The sequence below is a fragment of the Ranitomeya imitator genome, chromosome 2 (genome assembly GCF_032444005.1).
Source record: "Ranitomeya imitator isolate aRanImi1 chromosome 2, aRanImi1.pri, whole genome shotgun sequence".
NCBI lineage: Eukaryota > Metazoa > Chordata > Amphibia > Anura > Dendrobatidae > Ranitomeya > Ranitomeya imitator.
In genome coordinates, this window is record NC_091283.1 from 212,466,532 (window position 1) to 212,490,361 (window position 23,830).

The 23,830-nt window shown below is 45.8% G+C and overlaps 1 protein-coding gene across 1 annotated transcript in view; it reads right to left on the bottom strand.

Moving 5' to 3' along the window:
• The window catches only part of ASTN2 (astrotactin 2), a 1,089,443-nt gene that overhangs the window by 213,624 nt on the left and 851,989 nt on the right, over window positions 1-23,830 (bottom strand). Inside the window, exon 16 of the mRNA XM_069748558.1 lies at window positions 15,071-15,336. Within this exon, the coding sequence (XP_069604659.1) occupies window positions 15,071-15,336 (266 nt within the window). The remainder of the gene's footprint in view (window positions 1-15,070; window positions 15,337-23,830) is intronic.

Consider the following 23,830-nt stretch of genomic DNA (forward strand, 5'->3'; position numbering starts at 1 on the left):
CCAACTGGACAAGGAAACAATGAACAAATAATTAACTAGCAGAGACTTAGGTTCTGCTGGAGTAGACAGGTCACCAGAAAGATCCAGGAGCGAACTGAACCAGTATAAGAACATTGACAGCTGGCATGGAGTAACGATCTGAGTGGAGTTAAATAGAACAGCCAAAGAATAAACTATGTCACCTGTGGAAGGAACCTCAGAAGCAGCAGCTCCACTCACAGCCACCAGAGGGAGTCCATGGACAGAACTCGCCGAAGCACCATTCATGACCACAGGAGGGAGTTCGAAAACAGAATTCACAACACACTAGGTGATTGACAGGTCTCTTACTAGGAGCTGCTCTCAGTGATAGACAGGTCTCTTACTAGGAGCTGCTCTCAGTGATTGACAGGTCTCTTGCTAGGAGCTGCACTAGGTGGTTGACAGGTCTCTTACTAGGAGCTTCTCTAGGTGATTGACAGGTCTCTTGCTAGGGCTGCACTAGGTGGTTGACAGGTCTCTTACTAAGAGCTGCTCATAGTGATTGACAGGTCTCTTACTAGGAGCTGCTCTTAGTCATTGACAGGTCTCTTACTAGGAGCTGCTCTCGGTGAATGACAGGTCTCTTATTAGTAGCTGCTCTTAGTGATTGACAGGTCTCTTACTAGGGCTGCACTAGGTGATTGACAGGTCTCTTACTAAGTGCTGCACTAGGTGATTGACAGGTCTCTTGCTAGGAGCTGCTCTCGGTGATTGACATGTCTCTTACAAGGAGCTGCCCTGGGTGATTGACAGATCTCTTACTAGGAGCTGCTCTCAGTGATTGACAGGTCTCTTACTAGGATCTGCACTAGGTGATTGACAGGTCTCTTACTAAGTGCTGCACTAGGTGATTGACAGGTCTCTTACTAGGAGCTGCACTAGGTGATTGACAGGTCTCTTACTAAGTGCTGCACTAGGTGATTGACAGGTCTCTTACTAGGAGCTCCTCCAGGTGATTGACAGGTCTCTTACTAGGAGCTGCTTTCGGTGATTGACAGGTCTCTTACTAGGAGCTGCTCTTAGTGTTTGACAGGTCTCTTACTAGGAGCTGCTCTCGGTGATTGACAGGTCTCTTACTAAGAGATGCTCTTGGTGGTTGACAGGTCTCTTACTAGGCGCATCAGAAAGGTGATTGACATGTCTTTTACTTGGAGCTGATCTATGTGATTGACATGTCTCTTACTAGGAGCTGCTTTCAGTGATAGACAGGTCTCTTGCTAGGAGCTGCTCTCAGTGATTGACAGGTCTCTTACTAGGAGAGGCTCTTAGTGATTGACAGGTCTCTTACTAGGAGCTGAACTAGATGATTGACAGGTCTCTTACTATGAGCTGCTCTCAGTGATTGACAGGTCTCTTGCTAGGAGCTGCACTAGGTGGTTGACAGGTCTCTTACTAGGAGCTGCACTAGGTGTTTGACAGGTCTCTTACTAGGAGCTGCACTAGGTGGTTGACAGGTCCTTTACTAAGAGCTGCTTTAGTGATTGACAGGTCTCTTACTAGGAGCTGCTCTCTCTGATTGACAGGTCTCTTACTAGGATCTGCACTAGGTGATTGACAGGTCTCTTACTAGGAGTTGCACTAGGTGGTTGACAGGTCTCTTACTAAGAGCTGCTTTAGTGATTGACAGGTCTCTTACTAGGAGCTGCTCTCAGTGATTGACAGGTCTCTTACTAGGATCTGCACTAGGTGATTGACAGGTCTCTTACTAAGTGCTGCACTAGGTGATTGACAGGTCTCTTACTAGGAGCTCCTCCAGATGATTGATAGGTCTCTTACTAGGAGCTGCTTTCGGTGATTGACAAGTCTCTTACTAGGAGCTGCTCTCAGTGATTGACAGGTCTCTTACTAAGAGATGCTCTTGGTGGTTGACAGGTCTCTTACTAGGCGCACCAGAAAGGTGATTGACATGTCTCTTACTCGGACCTGATCTAGGTGATTGACAGGTCTCTTACTAGGAGCTGCTCTCAGTGATTGACAGGTCTCTTACTAGGAGCTGCACTCAGTGATTGACAGGTCCCTTACTAGGAGTTGCTCTTAGTGATTGACAGGTCTCTTACTGGGAGCTGCTCTCAGTGATTGACAGGTCTCTTGCTAGGAGCTGCACTAGGTGGTTGACAGGGCTCTTACTAGGAGCTGCACTAGGTGGTTGACAGGTCTCTTACTAGGAGCTGCACTAGGTGGTTTACAGGTCTCTTACTAAGAGCAGCTTTAGTGATTGACATGTCTCTTACTAGGAGCTGCTCTTAGTCATTGACAGTTCTCTTACTAGGAGCTGCACTAGGTGATTGACAGGTCTCTTACTAGGAGCTGCTCTCAGTGATTGACAGGTCTCTTGCTAGGGCTGCACTAGGTGGTTGACAGGTCTCTTACTAGGAGATACACTAGGTGATTGACATGTCTCTTACTAGGAGCTGCTCTCGGTGATTGACAGGTCTCTTACTAGGAGCTGCACTAGGTGATTGACAGGTCTCTTACTAGGAGCTGCACTAGGTGATTGACAGGTCTCTTACTAGGAGCTGCTCTCAGTGATTGACAGGTCTCTTACTAGGAGCTGCTCTCAGTGATTGACGGGTCTCTTGCTAGGAGCTGCAGTAGGTGGTTGACAGGTCTCTTACTAGGAGCTGCACTAGGTGGTTGACAGGTCTCTTACTGGGAGCTGCACTAGCTGGTTGACAGGTCTCATACTAGGAGCTGCTCTTAGTGATTGACAGGTCTCTTACTAGGAGCTGCACTAGGTGATTGACAGGTCTCTTACTAAGTGCTGCACTAGGTGATTGACAGGTCTCTTACTAGGAGCTGCACTAGGTGGTTGACAGGTCTCTTACTAGGAGCTGCACTAGGTGGTTGTCAGGTCTCTTACTAAGAGCTGCTCTTAGTGATTGACATGTCTCTTACTAGGAGCTGCACTAGGTGATTGACAGGTCTCTTACTAAGTGCTGCACTAGGTGATTAACAGGTCTCTTATTAGGAGCTGCACTAGGTGATTGACAGGTCTCTTACTAGGAGCTGCTCTTAGTGATTGACAGGTCTCTTACTAGGAGCTGCTCTAGGTGATTGACAGGTCTCTTACTAGGAGCTGCACTAGGTGATTGACATGTCTCTTACTAAGTGCTGCACTAGGTGATTAACAGGTCTCTTATTAGGAGCTGCACTAGGTGATTGACAGGTCTCTTACTAGGAGCTGCTCTTAGTGATTGACAGGTCTCTTACTAGGAGCTGTTCTAGGTGATTGACAGGTCTCTTACTAAGAGATGCTCTCGGTGATTGACAGGTCTCTTACTAGGCGCATCAGAAAGGTGATTGACATGTCTCTTACTCGGAGCTGATCTAGGTGATTGACAGGTAACATAGTAGTAAGGCCGAAAAAAGACATTTGTCCATCCAGTTCAGCCTATATTCCATCATAATAAATCCCCAGATCTACGTCCTTCTACAGAACCTAATAATTGTATGATACAATATTGTTCTGCTCCAGGAAGACATCCAGGCCTCTCTTGAACCCCTCGACTGAGTTCGCCATCACCACCTCCTCAGGCAAGCAATTCCAGATTCTCACTGCCCTAACAGTAAAGAATCCTCTTCTATGTTGGTGGAAAAACCTTCTCTCCTCCAGACGCAAAGAATGCCCCCTTGTGCCCGTCACCTTCCTTGGTATAAACAGATCCTCAGCGAGATATTTGTATTGTTCCCTTATATACTTATACGCCTTATAGGTCTCTTACTAGGAGCTGCTCTCAGTGATTGACAGGTCTCTTACTAGGAGCTGCTCTCAGTGATTGACAGGTCTCTTACTAGGAGCTTCTCTTAGTGATTGACAGGTCTCTTACTAGGAGAGGCTCTTAGTGATTGACAGATCTCTTACTAGGAGCTGAACTAGGTGATTGACAGGTCTCTTACTAGAAGCTGCTCTTAGTGAATGACAGGTCTCTTACTAGGAGCTGCACTAGGTGATTGACAGGTCTCTTACTAGGAGCTGCTCTCGGTGATTGACAGGTCTCTTACTAGGAGCTGCTCGCAGTGATTGACAGGTCTCTTACTAGGAGATGCTCTAGGTGATTGATAGGTCTCTTATTAGGAGCTCCTCCAGGTGATTGACAGGTCTCTTACTAGGAGCTGCTCTCGGTGATTGACAGGCCTCTTACTAGGAGCTGCTCTTAGTGATTGACAGGTCTCTTACTAGGAGCTGCTCTCGGTGATTGACAGGTCTCTTACAAGGAGATGCTCTCGGTGATTGACAGATCTCTTACTAGGCGGATCACAAGGTGATTGACATGTCTCTTACTCGGAGCTGATCTAGGTGATTGACAGGTCTCAAACTAGGAGCTGCACTAGGTGATTGACAGGTCTCTTACTAGGAGCTGCTCTCAGTGATTGACAGGTCTCTTACTTGGAGCTGCTCTCAGTAATTGACAGGTCTCTTACTAGGAGCTGCTCTTAGTGATTGACAGGTCTCTTACTAGGAGCTGCACTAGGTGGTTGACAGGTCTCTTACTGAGAGCTGCTCTTAGTGATTGACAAGTCTCTTACTAGGAGCTGCTTTCAGTGATTGTCAGGTCTCTTACTAAGTGCTGCACTAGGTGATTGACAGGTCTCTTACTAGGAGCTGCTCTAGGTGATTGACAGGTCTCTTGCTAGAGCTGCACTAGGTGGTTGACAGGTCTCTTGCTAGAGCTGCACTAGGTGGTTGACAGGTCTCTTACTAAGAGCTGCTCTTACTGATTGACATGTCTCTTACTAGCAGCTGCTCTTAGTCATTGACAGGTCTCTTACTAGGAGCTGCTCTAGGTGATTGACAGGTCTCTTACTAAGAGCTGCTCTTAGTGATTGACATGTTTCTTACTAGGAGCTGCTCTTAGTCATTGACAGGTCTCTTACTAGGAGCTGCACTAGGTGATTGACAGGTCTCTTACTAGGAGATACACTAGTTGATTGACATGTCTCTTACTAGGAGCTGCTCTCGGTGATTGACAGGTCTCTTACTGGGAGCTGCACTAGGTGATTGACAGGTCTCTTACTAAGTGCTGCACTAGGTGATTGACAGGTCTCTTACTAGGAGCTCCTCCAGGTGATTGACATGTCTCTTACTAGGAGCTGCTCTCGGTGATTGACAGGTCTCTTACTAGGACCTGCTCTTAGTGATTGAAAGGTCTCTTATTAGGAGCTGCTCTCGGTGATTGACAGGTCTCTTACTAGGAGCTGATCTAGGTGATTGACAAGTCTCTTACTATTATCTGCTCTCAGTGATTGACAGGTCTCTTACTAGGAGCTGCTCGCAGTGATTGACAGGTCTCTTACTAGGAGATGCTCTCGGTGATTGACAGGTCTCTTACTAAGTGCTGCACTAGGTGATTGACAGGTCTCTTACTAAGTGCTGCACTAGGTGATTGACAGGTCTCTTACTAGGAGCTCCTCCAGGTGATTGACATGTCTCTTACTAGGAGCTGCTCTCGGTGATTGACAGGTCTCTTACTAGGACCTGCTCTTAGTGATTGAAAGGTCTCTTATTAGGAGCTGCTCTCGGTGATTGACAGGTCTCTTACTAGGAGCTGATCTAGGTGATTGACAAGTCTCTTACTATTATCTGCTCTCAGTGATTGACAGGTCTCTTACTAGGAGCTGCTCGCAGTGATTGACAGGTCTCTTACTAGGAGATGCTCTCGGTGATTGACAGGTCTCTTACTAGGAGATACACTAGTTGATTGACATGTCTCTTACTAGGAGCTGCTCTCGGTGATTGACAGGTCTCTTACTGGGAGCTGCACTAGGTGATTGACAGGTCTCTTACTAAGTGCTGCACTAGGTGATTGACAGATCTCTTACTAGGAGCTCCTCCAGGTGATTGACATGTCTCTTACTAGGAGCTGCTCTCGGTGATTGACAGGTCTCTTACTAGGACCTGCTCTTAGTGATTGAAAGGTCTCTTATTAGGAGCTGCTCTCGGTGATTGACAGGTCTCTTACTAGGAGCTGATCTAGGTGATTGACAAGTCTTTTACTATTATCTGCTCTCAGTGATTGACAGGTCTCTTACTAGGAGCTGCTCGCAGTGATTGACAGGTCTCTTACTAGGAGATGCTCTCGGTGATTGACAGGTCTCTTACTAAGTGCTGCACTAGGTGATTGACAGGTCTCTTACTAAGTGCTGCACTAGGTGATTGACAGGTCTCTTACTAGGAGCTCCTCCAGGTGATTGACATGTCTCTTACTAGGAGCTGCTCTCGGTGATTGACAGGTCTCTTACTAGGACCTGCTCTTAGTGATTGAAAGGTCTCTTATTAGGAGCTGCTCTCGGTGATTGACAGGTCTCTTACTAGGAGCTGATCTAGGTGATTGACAAGTCTCTTACTATTATCTGCTCTCAGTGATTGACAGGTCTCTTACTAGGAGCTGCTCGCAGTGATTGACAGGTCTCTTACTAGGAGATGCTCTCGGTGATTGACAGGTCTCTTACTAGGAGATACACTAGTTGATTGACATGTCTCTTACTAGGAGCTGCTCTCGGTGATTGACAGGTCTCTTACTGGGAGCTGCACTAGGTGATTGACAGGTCTCTTACTAAGTGCTGCACTAGGTGATTGACAGGTCTCTTACTAGGAGCTCCTCCAGGTGATTGACATGTCTCTTACTAGGAGCTGCTCTCGGTGATTGACAGGTCTCTTACTAGGACCTGCTCTTAGTGATTGAAAGGTCTCTTATTAGGAGCTGCTCTCGGTGATTGACAGGTCTCTTACTAGGAGCTGATCTAGGTGATTGACAAGTCTCTTACTATTATCTGCTCTCAGTGATTGACAGGTCTCTTACTAGGAGCTGCTCGCAGTGATTGACAGGTCTCTTACTAGGAGATGCTCTCGGTGATTGACAGGTCTCTTACTAAGTGCTGCACTAGGTGATTGACAGGTCTCTTACTAAGTGCTGCACTAGGTGATTGACAGGTCTCTTACTAGGAGCTCCTCCAGGTGATTGACATGTCTCTTACTAGGAGCTGCTCTCGGTGATTGACAGGTCTCTTACTAGGACCTGCTCTTAGTGATTGAAAGGTCTCTTATTAGGAGCTGCTCTCGGTGATTGACAGGTCTCTTACTAGGAGCTGATCTAGGTGATTGACAAGTCTCTTACTATTATCTGCTCTCAGTGATTGACAGGTCTCTTACTAGGAGCTGCTCGCAGTGATTGACAGGTCTCTTACTAGGAGATGCTCTCGGTGATTGACAGGTCTCTTACTAAGTGCTGCACTAGGTGATTGACAGGTCTTTACTAGGCGCATCACAAGGTGATTGACATATCTCTTACTCGGAGCTGATCTAGGTGATTGACAGGTCTCTTGCTAGGAGCTGCTCTCAGTGATTGACAAGTCTCTTACTCGGAGCTGATCTAGGTGATTGACAGGTCTCTTACTAGGAGCTGCTCTCAGTGATTGACAGGTATCTTACTAGGATCTGCTCTCTGTGATTGACAGGTCTCTTACTAGGATCTGCTCTTAGTGATTGACAGGTATCTTACTAGGAGCTGCACTAGGTGATTGACAGGTCTCTTACTATGAGCTGCTCTCATGGATTGACAGGTCTCTTGCTAGGAGCTGCACTAGGTGGTTGACAGGTCTCTTACTAGGAGCTGCACTAGGTGGTTGACAGGTCTCTTACTAAGAGCTGCTCATAGTGATTGACAGGTCTCTTACTAGGAGCTGCTCTTAGTGATTGACAGGTCTGTTACTAGGGCTGCACTAGGTGATTGACAGGTTTCTTACTAAGTGCTGCTCTAGGTAATTGACAGGTCTCTTGCTAGGGCTGCACTAGGTGGTTGACAGGTCTCTTACTAAGAGCTGCTCTTAGTGATTGACATGTCTCTTACTAGGAGCTGCAATTAGTCATTGACAGGTCTCTTACTAGGAGCTGCACTAGGTGATTGACAGGTCTCTTACTAGGAGCTGCTCTCGGTGATTGACATGTCTCTTACTAGGAGCTGCTCTGGGTGATTGACAGGTCTCTTACTAGGAGCTGCTCTTAGTGATTGGCAGGTCTCTTACTAGGAGCTGCACTAGGCGATTGACAGGTCTCTTACTAGGAGCTGCTCTCAGTGATTGACAGGTCTCTTACTAGGAGCTGCTCTCACTGATTGACAGGTATCTTGCTAGGAGCTGCACTAGGTGGTTGACAGGTCTCTTACTTGGAGCTGCACTAGGTGGTTGACAGGTCTCTTACTGGGGGCTGCACTAGCTGGATGACAGGTCACTTACTAGGAGCTGCTCTCGGTGATTGACATGTGTCTTACTAGGAGCTGCTCTGGGTGGTTGACAGGTCTCTTACTAGGAGCTGCTCTCAGTGATTGACAGGTCTATTACTAGGAGCTGCACTAAGTGATTGACAGAACTCTTACTAAGTGCTGCACTAGGTGACTGACAGGTCTCTTACTAGGAACTGCTCTCGGTGAATGACATGTATCTTACTAGGAGCTGCTCTGGGTGGTTGACAGGTCTCTTACTAGGAGCTGCTCTCAGTGATTGACAGGTCTATTACTAGGAGCTGCACTAGGTGATTGACAAGTCTCTTACTAGGAGCTGCACTAGGTGGTTGACAGGCCTCTTACTAAGAGCTGCTCTTAGTGATTGACATGTCTCTTACTAGGAGCTGCTCTCGGTCATTGACAGGTCTCTTACTAGGAGCTGCTCTTAGTGATTGACAGGTCTCTTACTAGGGCTCCACTAGGCGATTGACAGGTCTCTTACTAAGTGCTGCACTAGGTGATTGACAGGTCTCTTACTAGGAGCTGCTCTTAGTGATTGACAGGTCTCTCACTAGGAGCTGCACTAGGTGATTGACAGGTCTCTTACTAAGTGCTGCACTATGTGATTGACAGGTCTCTTACTAGGAGCTGCTCTCGGTGATTGACATGTCTCTTACTAGGAACTGCTCTGGGTGATTGACAGGTCTCTTACTATGAGCTGCTCTCAGTGATTGACAGGTCTCTTCCTAGGAGCTGCTCTCAGTGATTGACAGGTCTCTTACTAGGAGCTGCTCTCGGTGATTGACAGGTCTCTTACTAGGAGCTGCTCTTAGTGATTGACAGGTCTCTTACCAGGAGCTGCACTAGGTGGTTGACAGGTCCCTTACTAGGAGCTGCACTAGGTGGTTGACAGGTCTCTTACTAGGAGCTGCACTAGGTGGTTGACAGGTCTCTTACTAAGAGCTGCTCTTAGTGATTGACATGTCTCTTACTAGGAGCTGCTCTCGGTGATTGACATATCTCTTACTAGGAGCTGCTCTTAGTGATTGACAGGTCTCTTACTAGGGCTGCACTAGGTGATTGACAGGTCTCTTACTAAGTGCTGCACTAGGTGATTGGCAGGTCTCTTACTAGGAGCTGCTCTAGGTGATTGACAGGTCTCTTGCTAGAGCTGCACTATGTGGTTGACAGGTCTCTTACTAAGAGCTGCTCTTAGTGATTGACATGTCTCTTACTAGCAGCTGCTCTTAGTCATTGACAGGTCTCTTACTAGGAGCTGCACTAGGTGATTGACAGGTGTCTTACTAGGAGCTACTCTGGGTGGTTGACAGGTCTCTTACTAGGAGCTGCTCTAGGTGATTGACAGGTCTCTTGCTAGGGCTGCAATAGGTGGTTGACAGGCCTCTTACTAAGAGCTGCTCTTAGTGATTGAAATGTCTCTTACTAGGAGCTGCTCTTAGTCATTGACAGGTCTCTTACTAGGAGCTGCTCTCAGTGATTGACAGGTCTCTTGCTAGGGCTGCACTAGGTCGTTGACAGGTCTCTTACTAGGAGATACACTAGGTGATTGACATGTCTCTTACTAGGAGCTGCTCTCGGTGATTGACAGGTCTCTTATTCGGAGCTGATCTAGGTGATTGACAGGTCTCTTACTAGGAGCTGCTCTCAGTGATTGACAGGTCTCTAACTCGGAGCTGATCTAGGTGATTGACAGGTCTCTTACTAGGAGCTGCAATTAGTCATTGACAGGTCTCTTACTAGGAGCTGCACTAGGTGATTGACAGGTCTCTTACTAGGAGCTGCTCTCGGTGATTGACATGTCTCTTACTAGGAGCTGCTCTCAGTGATTGACAGGTCTCTTACTAGGAGCTGCTCTTAGTGATTGACAGGTCTCTTACTAGGAGCTGCACTAGGTGATTGACAAGTCTCTTACTAGGAGCTGCACTAGGTGATTGACAGGTCTCTTACTAGGAGCTGCTCTCAGTGATTGACAGGTCTCTTACTAGGAGCTGCGCTCAGTGATTGACAGGTCTCTTACTAGCAGCTGCACTAGGTGATTGACACGTCTCTTACTAGGATATGCTCTCGGTGATTGACAGGTCTCTTACTAGGAGCTGCTCTCAGTGATTGACAGGTCTCTTACTAGGAGCTGCGCTCAGTGATTGACAGGTATCTTGCTAGGAGGTGCACTAGGTGGTTGACAGGTCTCTTACTGGGAGCTGCACTAGCTGGTTGACAGGTCTCTTACTAAGAGCTGCTCTTAGTGATTGAAATGTCTCTTACTAGGAGCTGCTCTTAGTCATTGACAGGTCTCTTACTAGGAGCTGCACTAGGTAATTGAAAAGTCTCTTACTAGGAGCTGCTCTCAGTGATTGACAGGTCTCTTGCTAGGGCTGCACTAGGTCGTTGACAGGTCTCTTACTAGGAGATACACTAGGTGATTGACAGGTCTCTTACTAGGAGCTGCTCTCGGTGATTGACAGGTCTCTTACTAGGAGCTGCACTAGGTGATTGACAGGTCTCTTACTAGGAGCTCCTCCAGGTGATTGACATGTCTCTTACTCGGAGCTGATCTAGGTGATTGACAGGTCTCTTACTAGGAGCTGCTCTCAGTGATTGACAGGTCTCTTACTCGGAGCTGATCTAGGTGATTGACAGGTCTCTTACTAGGAGCTGCAATTAGTCATTGACAGGTCTCTTACTAGGAGCTGCACTAGGTGATTGACAGGTCTCTTACTAGGAGCTGCTCTCGGTAATTGACATGTCTCTTACTAGGAGCTGCTCTGGGTGATTGACAGGTCTCTTACTAGGAGCTGCTCTTAGTGATTGACAGGTCTCTTACTAGGAGCTGCACTAGGTGATTGACAAGTCTCTTACTAGGAGCTGCACTAGGTGATTGACAGGTCTCTTACTAGGAGCTGCTCTCAGTGATTGACAGGTCTCTTACTAGGAGCTGCACTATGTGGTTGACAGGTCTCTTACTAGGAGCTGCTCTTTGTGATTGACAGGTCTCTTACTAGGAGCTGCTCTTTGTGATTGACATGTCTCTTACTAGGAGCTGCTCTTAGTGATTGACAGGTCTCTTACTAGGAGCTGCACTAGGTGATTGACAGGTCTCTTACTAGGAGCTGCTCTTTGTGATTGACAGGTCTCTTACTAGGAGCTGCTCTTAGTGATTGACAGGTCTCTTACTAGGAGCTGCACTAGGTGATTGACAGGTCTCTTACTAGGAGCTGCACTAGGTGATTGACAGGTCTCTTACTAGGAGCTGCTCTCGGTGATTGACATGTCTCTTACTAGATGCTGCTCTCGGTGACTGACAGGTCTCTTACTAGGAGCTGCTCTCGGTGATTGACATGTATCTTACTAGGAGCTGCTCTCAGTGATTGACAGGTCTATTTCTAGGAGCTGCACTAGGTGACTGACAAGTCTCTTACTAGGAGCTGCACTAGGTGGTTGACAGGTCTCTTACTAAGAGCTGCTCTTAGTGATTGACATGTCTCTTACTAGGAGCTGCTCTTAGTGATTGACAGGTCTCTTCCTAGGGCTCCACTAGGTGATTGACAGGTCTCTTACTAAGTGCTGCACTAGGTGATTGACATGTCTCTTACTAGGAGCTGCTCTCAGTCATTGACAGGTCTCTTACTAGGAGCTGCACTAGGTGGTTGGCAGGTCTCTTACTAGGCGCATCACAAGGTGATTGACAGGTCTCTTACTAGGAGCTGATCTAGGTGATTGACAGGTCTCTTTCTAGGAGCTGCTCTCAGTGATTGACAGGTCTCTTACTCGGAGCTGATCTAGGTGATTGACAGGTCTCTTACTAGGAGCTGCTCTCAGTGATTGACAGGTCTCTTACTAGGAGCTGCACTAGGTGGTTGACAGGTCACTTACTAGGAGCTGCTCTCGATGATTGACAGGTCTCTTACTCGGAGCTGATCTAGTTGATTGACAGGTCTCTTACTAGGAGCTGCTCATTGTGATTGACAGGTCTCTTACTAGGAGCTGCGCTTTATGATTGACAGGTCTTTTACTAGGAGCTGCACCAGGTGATTGACAGGTCTCTTACTAGGAGCTGCTCTAGGTGATTGACAGGTCTCTTACTAGGAGCTGCTCTTTGTGATTGACAGGTCTCTTACTAGGAGCTGCTCTTAGTGATTGACAGGTCTCTTACTAGGAGCTGCTCTTTGTGATTGACAGGTCTCTTACTAGGAGCTGCACCAGGTGATTGACAGGTCTCTTACTAGGAGCTGCACTAGGTGATTGACAGGTCTCTTACTAGGAGCTGCTCTTTGTGATTGACAGGTCTCTTACTAGGAGCTGCTCTTAGTGACTGACAGGTCTCTTGCTAGGAGCTGCTCTTAGTGACTGACAGGTCTCTTACTAGGAGCTGCTCTCAGTGACTGACAGGTCTCTTACTAGGAGCTGCTGTTAGTGATTGACAGGTTTCTTAGTCAGAGCTGATATAGTTGATTGACAGGTCTCTTACTAGGAGCTGCACTAGGTGATTGACAGGTCTCTTACTAGGAGCTGCACTAGGTGATTGACAGGTCTCTTACTAGGAGCTGCTCTTTGTGATTGACAGGTCACTTACTAGGAGCTGCTCTCAATGATTGACAGGTCTCTTCCTAGGAGCTGCTCTTTGTGATTGACAGGTCTCTTACTAGGAGCTGCTCTTTGTGATTGACATGTCTCTTACTAGGAGCTGCTCTTAGTGATTGACAGGTCTCTTACTAGGAGCTGCTCTTTGTGATTGACAGGTCTCTTACTAGGAGCTGCTCTTTGTGATTGACAGGTCTCTTACTAGGAGCTGCTCTTAGTGATTGACAGGTCTCTTACTAGGAGCTGCACTAGGTGATTGACAGGTCTCTTACTAGGAGCTGCACTAGGTGATTGACAGGTCTCTTACTAGGAGCTGCACTAGGTGATTGACAGGTCTCTTACTAGGAGCTGCACTAGGTGATTGACAGGTCTCTTACTAGGAGCTGCTCTTTGTGATTGACAGGTCACTTACTAGGAGCTGCTCTCAATGATTGACAGGTCTCTTCCTAGGAGCTGCTCTTTGTGATTGACAGGTCTCTTACTAGGAGCTGCTCTTTGTGATTGACATGTCTCTTACTAGGAGCTGCTCTTAGTGATTGACAGGTCTCTTACTAGGAGCTGCTCTTTGTGATTGACAGGTCTCTTACTAGGAGCTGCTCTTAGTGATTGACAGGTCTCTTACTAGGAGCTGCACTAGGTGATTGACAGGTCTCTTACTAGGAGCTGCACTAGGTGATTGACAGGTCTCTTACTAGGAGCTGCACTAGGTGATTGACAGGTCTCTTACTAGGAGCTGCACTAGGTGATTGACAGGTCTCTTACTAGGAGCTGCTCTCAGTGATTGACAGGTCGCTTACTAGGAGCTGCACTAGGTGATTGACAGGTCTCTTACTAGGAGCTGCTCTCAGTGATTGACAGGTCTCTTACTAGGAGCTGCTCTCAGTGATTGACAGGTCTCTTACTAGGAGCTGCTCTCAGTGATTGACAGGTCGCTTACTAGGAGAGGCTCTTAGTAATTGACAGGTCTCTTACTAGGAGCTGCACCAGGTGATTGACAGGTCTCTTACTAGGCGCATCACTAGGTGATTGACAGGTCTCTTACTAGGAGCTGCGCTCAGTGATTGACAGGTATCTTGCTAGGAGCTGCACTAGGTGGTTGACAGGTCTCTTACTAGGAGCTGCACCAGGTGATTGACAGGTCTCTTACTAGGAGCTGCACCAGGTGATTGACAGGTCTCTTACTAGGCGCATCACTAGGTGATTGACAGGTCTCTGATAAAAGCGGACAAGTTAAGTCTCCTATATGGTCCCCGGACAGATTTTTGTTTATTTTCCCTGACATGCCGGAATGTTTCTGAGAGAAACATATCTGTTTGCAATCGAGCAGCTGATCTCTGATTTATCTTTCCCGTGTTTTGGGCAGCCTGAATCAGGTGACAAGTTCCCTTTAAAATGTGGCAGATGTAACATAGTGAACCAAGCTGTTTGATAAATCCGGCATATTTTTGGATCGTCTAGTCTTAGACCTAATAATTTGATTACTTTCTGACAGAAATGTGGGTCACAATTTCAGTACAATTCTGGTGCACAGTTAGCCACGTCCCCTTTGTGTTAAACCACACCCCCTTGTCGTAATCTTGCTTGTCACGGTGTATGCAAGTCACAATGTGAGCCCATTTTCTTCTATTATATTGCAACGGAACAGTGTAATTTTTTGCTGCGCAATCTGGTGCTGTGTGTCCCAGCCTTAAAGGGGTTGTCCACTAATGGACAATCTCTGCTTAATCATTTCAAGGCCGCATAGAAAATAAAACGACTCACCTTCTCCACTGTTTTTGTGTGCTTGAAGTGAATCTTTTCACCAGAATTTTCCTACCCCTTCAGAGAGCATCATGATGTAGAGGCAGAGACCCTGATTCCAACAATCTTTCACTTACTGGGCCGCTTGCTGTAGTTTTGATAAAGTCACAGTTTTATCAGCAGGAGATTATCATTAGGGAACTAGTAAAGCTTCTACCAGTTAGTCCAACCACACCCTCACCACTGATTGGCTGCTTTCTGCCTACTCACAGTGTACACAGAAAGCTGCCAATCAGTGATCTGGTAGATGTGCAGCAGAGAAAAGAGTGATTTTATAAAAATGACAACAAGCAGTAAAGTAAGTGATATATCACTGGAATCAGGGTCTCTTCCTCTACATTATGCTGCTCTGAGATGAGGTTGACAGATTCCATTTTTTACACATATTTAATAAGATCAGCAGCTTAAATGTTGAAGGTGGAGACACTCACCTCTCGTGTAGCGTTGTCCTGGATGAGGCTGTATAGGGGAGTGATTCGGTTAATTTCCAGCAGCACAGGGATGGGGCTGATTTGTTCCTTGCCGGCTCTCCGGCACAAATGGCAGCTGGATGGACAACGTCCCTTCTCTTCGCAGTGGATTTCCACTCCCATGATAAGTTGGTCGTCGGACAACATCTGTGCGGTCAGCAGCCCGGAGAGGTAGGTGATGAACGGCATGGACTTCAGCTCTTTTTTGCTGCCCAATTCGGTGGTTTCTACAAAAGGTGAACACAGAATAAAGAAGATAATGGGCACATGAAGCATGCACAATAAATAACCACTCATATACACAAATGTATTATGCCAGGACAAACCCAATCAGGGCACCCGGCATCAAGTTGTGTATTATCTTCTTAATTGTGTGTCTTCTTACAAAATAATTACTAATTTCCTTTAATTAAAATTGTAATATATGAAATATCAGATAATAAAAAGGCTGAACATAACACTGCTGCAGGATTACCATGGGTCATACTACCACTGTGACACACAGCACTAAGGTCATAGGGTGAAAGCCTGCCTTCTCTCCATGTACTCTGCTGCCATCTGCTGGTCGGACAGGGGAACAAACTAGATCCTCATAAATTACAGTCTACCATGATCATAGAATGCACGGACAGTTATAAAGACTTCCTTTGTGCCTCTTCTCTCTTCTAGAACTCTGTTGCTCCATCTGACATTCCCCAACCCTTTTTTATTGGTCTTTATCACCCTGGCCTTTGTAATTTTTTACATGTTACCCCAATATTGTGCAATATAGGTGAAAAAATTATCGTTATATTAAAATCTGACAGTGGGGGGAATAAAAATTCTATTAATTAGCAGATTTTCTATTTAAACAAAGGAGGAATTTACCAAGACCAATACGTTATATGTAATCCCAAAAAAAAGCACCACTGTAGTAAAACGCAATAATTATTTTGTTTCCCCATCTGAGTGCAGCATATCGCAGGGGCAGAGACCCTGATTCCGGCGATGTATCACATATTGGGCTGCTTACTGTAGCTTACACAGTTTTCTCTGCTGTTGATCTAGCAGTTCTCTAAATGCTGAGCCCTGTATAACCCCGCCCACACCGCTGATTGGCAGCTTTCTGTGTACACTTTGCATAGGCAGGAAGCTGCCAATCAGTGGTGGGGGCGTGGTTGGACTACAAGGAGCAGGTTTATTAGTCCTCTAGTGATAATCTCCTGCTGATAAACCTGTTATTTTATCAAAACTACAGCAAGCAGCCCAGTAAGTGACACATTGCTGGAATACGTGTTGATATATTTCCCCCATTAGTGTTCAGACCAACTGTAGAGAACAGAATGTCTGCTATATGGATACACCATTCTGTCCCTTTGTTTAGCACAAGAAGGGATGGAGACAGGACGCTAAAACTAGAAAGGAAATTATGTAGTACTAGATGGTGGCCCGATTCTAACGCATCGGGTATGTCACGTCGCTGTCGCTGCCGCACTCTGCGCCCTGTCATACTTACCTGTCCTCGATGTCCCGATGCGTGTCCTCCACTGCTGCGTCTTCCTCTCAGTGCTCGCTGCCGCCCTCTGCTGTCGATCGGGCGCACGCGCATGCCAGGTTCAGCTCAGCGCGTGCGCACTACTAAACTTACCGGCCGGCGTCTTTCTTCTTCCTCTCTTTCACCCTGGAGGACTGTCACCCGGAAGTGCTGCGCTGTGCAGGTATATTAATCTGTTGCCGTCCACTCTTCCTTGCCTGGTGATCACTTGTTTCTTCGAATGCTCTTGGCCGCACGCTTGTCCCGTGTTCTCCTTTGCCTAACCCTGCTTCATCCTTCGTTTCTTCCAGCGCCAGATCCTGTGTCTCCTCGTGATCCTGCAGTCCCGGTACCTCTACAGTCCAGTCTCTCAGTCCTTCCTTGTCTCTGCAATCTCAGTATCCTTGCAGCTCCGTGTCTCAGCCATCCGGTATTTCTGCAGTCCCTGTATCTCTGCGGTTCTGTGTTTCAGCCTCTCTCGCTAGTCTGGTGTCTCTTCCGTTTCCTCTGGTTTCTCGTCTCCCTTTTGTCTCTTTGTCTGTCTTGGTCCTCCAGCTTCCGTAGCGATAGTCCTTCAGGGCCTGCCCCTAACTCTCCCTGTATAGGGGGCGGTCCACCTGGCAGCTCGTCTGTGAGGGGATCGTCGTCGTGGTCCAGAGGGTCCACTAATTGTTTTCTCTTGTAGAATTGTCACAGGGTATTCTAGAATATGTGTGTAGTTTATTTATGAAGTTTTCAGAATAATGCAATTTATACACAAGATTCGGCCGGCCGCGACTAATTAGCGAAGCGTGGTTCAAATTCAGGGCCAATTCGCGGGCGGACTGCGCCTGTCGCTGATTGGTCACGCCTGGCCGCGAACAATCAGTGAAGCCAGGGCCTGCTCCAGGTTTTTGAGGGCCCCGGGCGAAAGAGTCTCAGTGGGCCCCCCTCTTTAACACATACCACGATTCATGATGCACAGATACAGCAGAGAAATATAGCACAGCCAAGTAGCATATAACCCAGCCCACATAGTATATAACACAGCCCACATAGTATATAACACAGCCCACATAGTATATAACACAGCCCACATAGTATATAACACAGCCCACATAGTATATTGCCCAGCCACGTAGTATATAGCACAGTTCCCATAGTATATAGCACAGACACGCAGTATATTGCCCAGCCACGTAATATATTGCACAACCACGTAAAATATTGCACAGCCACGTAGTATATAGCACAGACACGTAGTATGTAGCACAGAGATGTAGTATATAACACAGCCCATGCAGTATATAACACAGGCCACGGAGTATAGAGCACAGCGATGTAGTATATTGCCCAGCCACGTAATATATACCACAGCCACGTAGTATATAGCACAGATACGTAATATATAACACAGCCCACATAGTATATAACACAGACCATGTAGTATATAACAATGTGGGCACCATATCCCTGTTAAAAAAAATAATTAAAATAAAAAATAGTTATATACTCACCTTCCGTCGGCCCCTGGATCCAGGCGAGGCATTTAGCGATGCTACTCGCGACGCTCCGGTCCATGCATTGTGGTATCGCTAGATGATGAAGTAGCGGTCTCGCGAGACTGCTACGTCATCATCTCGCGAGACCGCAATGCATGGACTGGAGCGTCGCGAGGAGCGGGAAAGGTGACGGAAGGTGAGAATATAATGATTTTTAATTTTTTTAATTATTTTTAACATTAGATCTTTTTACTATTGATGCTGCATAGGCAGCATCAATAATAAAAAGTTGGTCACACAGGGTTAATAGCAGTGGTAACGGATTGCGTTACACAGCGGCATAATGCGGTCCGTTAACGCTGCCATTAACCCTGTGAGAGCGCTGACTGGAGGGGGCACTGACAGAGAGTAGGAAGGGGCGAATTCGCGGCTGGACTGTGCCTGTCGCTGATTCAGCGACGTGAGAGTTCCGTGACAGACAGACGGAAGTGCCCCTTAGACGATTAGAAGATTATATATATAGATAAATCTAGCTTCCTACTGCGGCAGGACAGGGCTAAACCCTGGAGGAACGAGCAGCCCACTTCACACCAGATATTAAAAAGGTTTCTACCACTGGTTAGTGGGCCTTTCCTGATCACTGGATCCTGAGAATGGCCACCGATCCCAAAAATGGCTCTCTAAAGAATCCGGTCTGAATGAAGCAGAGGTCGAGCATGAGCATCATCGCTGCATTCATTCTCAATGGGACTGCCGGAAAAGGCCGAACTCAAGTATCTCAGGAGGTCCCATTGAAAATAAATGAACACATGCTCCACCTCGGCTCCATTTAGACAGGGTTCTTCAGAGCTCTCTTCTCACGATTGTTGGAGGTGTCAGAGGTCAGACCTACAACAGTCAGGAAGACCCATAGCGATCACGTTCAGTATACCCCAAGCTTCAGTGTGGGGTCTGCTATTATTCACCTTATTTATTAATAATATAGAAGACAGGGTCAACCCCTTCACCCCCAAGCCTGTGCTCATCTTCATGACCAGGCAAATTTTACAATTCTGACCAGTGTCACTTTATGAGGTTATAACTGTGGAACGCTTCAGCGGATCCCTCTAATTTGGAAACAGTTTTTTCATGACATATTATACTTCGTGATAGTAATATTTCTACTATATAACTTGCGTTTATTTGGGAAAAATAGAAATCTGGCAAAAATTTGGAAAATCCAAATTCACAAGTACCACAAAAGACTTCAAGCTGTCAGTGATGCTAGAGGGGGCAATACACGGTATTAAGTAATGGGATATGTGAACTTTTGATCAGGGTCATTTGGATGTTTTGGGTTGTCATTATGATTTAAAAAGAGAAAACACAATAGTTTGACAATAAATGGTTTCACCCAACCACTAACCATGAGTGGAGAAAAAGATTTGGTGTTATCATTCATATTCTCTGAAAAAAGGAAAAGAAAGCAAAAATTCTGCCGGGATATGTAAACTTTTGAGCACAACTGTACATGCTACAGAGTGCATCTTTATTTGTTTGTTATATATAGAGATGGCTACTCCTAGTTCGCACCTGTACACACCAGTTTTCTGATTTGGAAGTGGCACTCAGTTTTTTGTTATTTGCTCACAAAGCATTGCCAGTATGTACAGTGTGGAGTTTCAGCATGTGGTGACAGTCGCTCACCAGTCGGTGAGCTGGCACTAGCATGTGCTGCTGCAGCACTGCCAGAGTGGTGGCAGCTGTAGCTGACTTGCGAAAATGGCCGCTGATGCAGCGAACCTTGACCAGAAGTTCAAATATGGGTAGGTTTTTAGAAACCGATGAACTACCAAATTGAGCACGTTGGCCATGCATGGTACGTGTGTGAGCTTTCCAAGCATCACAGCCACCAACTAGTTACGGTCATTATCACGCATGGCCATGTCTGGTTGGAGGGTTGGCTGCGAGAGCCACAGATCTGTCTGTTCTGTTATTCCTTTCAATAACTGTGAAGTGAAAGCAGTTTGTCTTCTAGACAAATTAGCTTCAGCAGAGCCTGTTGCCACTTTGCTAAGGCAGTGCTGCAGAGCTTCCAGCTGATGTGTGCTCTGAGATAGCACGTCGGAGATGGAGGATGAGGAAGAGCAAGATGGGGTGCAGAAACTGGAATAGGAGGTGGAGGAAACTCTGATAGAAAAGGGGCCATCAATCATCGGTTTCGATAGCACATGTGCCGTGCCAGGGTGGGATTCGGTCTCCACAATGTCCACCCAGTTTACCGTCAGTGAAATGTAGTGTCTCTGGCCACAACCGCTTGCCCACATGTTGGACTTTAAGTGGACAATCCCAGTATCCACTTTGGTAAGGACATGGGTGATGTTCCTGGATACATGCTGGTACAAGGCAGGGATGCTACACTAGGAGAAATATTAGCGGCTTGGGACTGAGAACAGAGAGGTCAAATTTGTTCACCTGTAGCAGGCCAATTTTGGTTTTTACTTCAAGCCAAAGAAGTTTCACACAAAGTAGGATCAACAATATATATGACAAGAGTTAATTTTTTGAATAAACATATTATGTAAACGTTACCGGACCAAGCAGTTTTTAAAATGTGAACCCACAAACAAATTTTATACAAACCACAATAAACTGTATGGATGACTAATTGAATCCAAAATTGATTCTTCCTTTTTGGAAGGATTTTTTGGAGTTTTATATACCACCGTAATCTAACAAGAACCATGTTAAACTTTATGGTTGACTAAGTGAATACAGAAAAAAATGTGGGATTTCATTTTTAGTTTTATATACCACCGTAATGAAATAATAACCATGTTAAACTATACAGATGAATAATTACATTACTACAACATTTTGGAAGTTTTTTTGTTTTATATACCACAGAAATGTAACAATAACTGGGTTAAACTATATGGATGAAAAATTGAATGCATAAAAAAATTTTGAAACGTTTTTGGAGTTTTATATACCACTGTCATCTAATAAGAACCATGATAAACTGTATGGATGAATAATTGAATCAATAAAAAATTTTGGAACTATTTTTTGGAGTGTTATATACTAGCGAAATTTAACACAAAGCATGTAACACTGTATGGATGCGTAATTGAATCCAGAAAAAAAAATCAACACTTTTTTGGAGTGTTTTATACCACTGAAATGGAAATGGAAGCAGCTAATACTATTTAGATGACTAATTGAATCCAGAAAAACATTTGAATGCTTTTTTGGACTGTTTTAAACTACTGAAATGTAACAAAAAACACCTAATACAGTATGGATGAGTAATTGAATCCAGACACATTTTTCAATGCTTTTTTAGAGTGTTATATAAAACTGAAATGTTAACAGAAAGCACTTAATAGTCTATGGATGACTTATTGAATCTAGACAAATTTTTCAACGCATATTTGGAGTGTTAAATACGACCAAAATGTAACAGAAAGCATTTACCGTATATACTCGAGTATAAGCCGACCCGAGTATAAGCCGACCCCCCTAATTTTGCCACAAAAAACTGGGAAAACTTATTGACTCGAGTATAAGCCTAGGGTGGAAATGCAGCATTTACCGGTGAATTTCAAAAATAAAAATAGATCATTCTTGCCCCATAGCTGTGCCATATAGTGCTGTGCATCGTTCATTATTGCCCCATAGCTGTGCCATATAGTGCTCTGCACCGTTCATTATTGACCCATAGCTGTGCCATATAGTGCTCTGCACCGTTCATATTTCCCCATAGCTGTACTATATAGTGCTCTGCACCGTTCATATTTCCCCATAGCTGTGCCATATAGTGCTCTGCACCGTTCATATTTCCCCATAGCTGTGCCATATAGTGCTCTGCACCGTTCATATATCCCCATAGCTGTGCCATATAGTGCTCTGCGCCGTTCATATTGCCCCATAGCTGTGCCATATAGTGCTCTGCACCGTTCATATTGCCCCATAACTGTGCCACATAGTGCTCTGCACCGTTCATATTGCCCCATAGCTCTGCCATATAGTGCTCTGCACCGTTCATATTTCCTCATAGCTGTGCCATATAGTGCTCTGCACCGTTCATATTTCCCCATAGCTGTGCCATATAGTGCTTTGCACCGTTCATTATTGCCCCATAGCTGTGCCATATAGTGCTCTGCACCATTCATATTTCCCCATAGATGCTCCACATATATCTGTGCCATTGCTGCTGCTGCTGCAATAAAAAAAAAAACGCCATACTCACCTCTTGCTTGCAGCTCCCAGCGTCCGGTCCCGGGGTCTCTCCGCTCTGACTGATCAGGCAGAGGGCGCCGCGCACACTATATGCGTCATCGCGCCCTCTGACCTGCACAGTCAGAGCAGAGAGATGCCGGGAAGATGGAGCGGCGCCCGGCGGCTGGAACGGGGACAGGTAAATATGCGATACTTACCTGCTCCCGGCGTCCGGTTCCTTCTCCCAGACAGCTGTCTTCGGTGCCGCAGCTTCTTCCTCTATCAGCGGTCACCGGCACCGCTGATTAGAGAAATGAATAGGCGGCTCCACCCCTATGGGAGGTGGAGCCGCTTATTCATTTCTCTAATGAGCGGTCCCACGTGACCGCTGAACAGTGGAAGAGTTGCAGCACCGAAGACCGTGGGACGGCAGGGGGAGCGTCAGGATCGCTGGAAGCAGGTAAGGATGCCTCAGCGCCCTCACCCCCTCACCCGCCGACCCTGCCACCCACCTTGACTCGAGTATAAGCCGAGAGGGGCACTTTCAGCCCAAAAGTTTGGGCTGAAAATCTCGGCTAATACTCAAGTATATGCGGTAATACTCTATGGATGACTAACTGAATCCAGACAATTTTTCAACTCTTTCTTGAAGAGTTATACAAAACCCTAATGTTACAAAAAGCACCTAATACTCTGTGGATAACTAATTTAATCCAGAAAAAAATATCAACGCTTTTTTGGAGTGTTATATACCATCAAATTGTAACAAAATGCACCTAGTACTCTATAGATGACTAATTGAATCCATATACATTTTTCAGCTTATTTTTGGAAATGTACCTATGAGCACATAATACTGTATGGATAAGCAATTGAATCCAATAATTTTTTTTTCACTGCTTTTTTTGTAGTGTTATATAACACAGAAATGTACCATAAAGCATGTAATGCTTTATGGATGAGTAATTGAAACAAGAAAATTTTTCATCACTTTTTTAGAGTGTTACATAAAGGCTCAGACTGGCCCATTGGGTAACAGGGCAATCCCCCTGGAGCCCCTGTTCAGAACTGGGCCCCGAACACCACTGTATGGGCAGTACATGGCATAATTCACTTGATTCACTCTGTACAGAAAAAACAGCATCTCGTCATTCAGTAACCAAACTACCTAGTTTATTATTATATAGAGATGTAGGTAAGTTTGTGAATAAGGGTAGTGTAATATTTGCATGCAGGTGAAAAGTGGGCCCCCCAAAGTCAATGTTACTGGTAGGCCCTTGGCACCACAGTCCAACACTGGTTGCACACCACCGAAATGTACCACAGAGCACATAATGCTGTATGGATGAGTAATTGATTCCAGAAACATGTTGCAAAGCTTTTTTTGAGTGTTAACCCCTTAGTGACCGAGACAATTTTGAACTTAATGACCAAGCCAATTTTTACAATTCTGACCACTGTCAATTTATGAGGTTATACCACTGGAACGCTTCAATGGATTCTACTGATTCTGAGAATGTTTTTTCG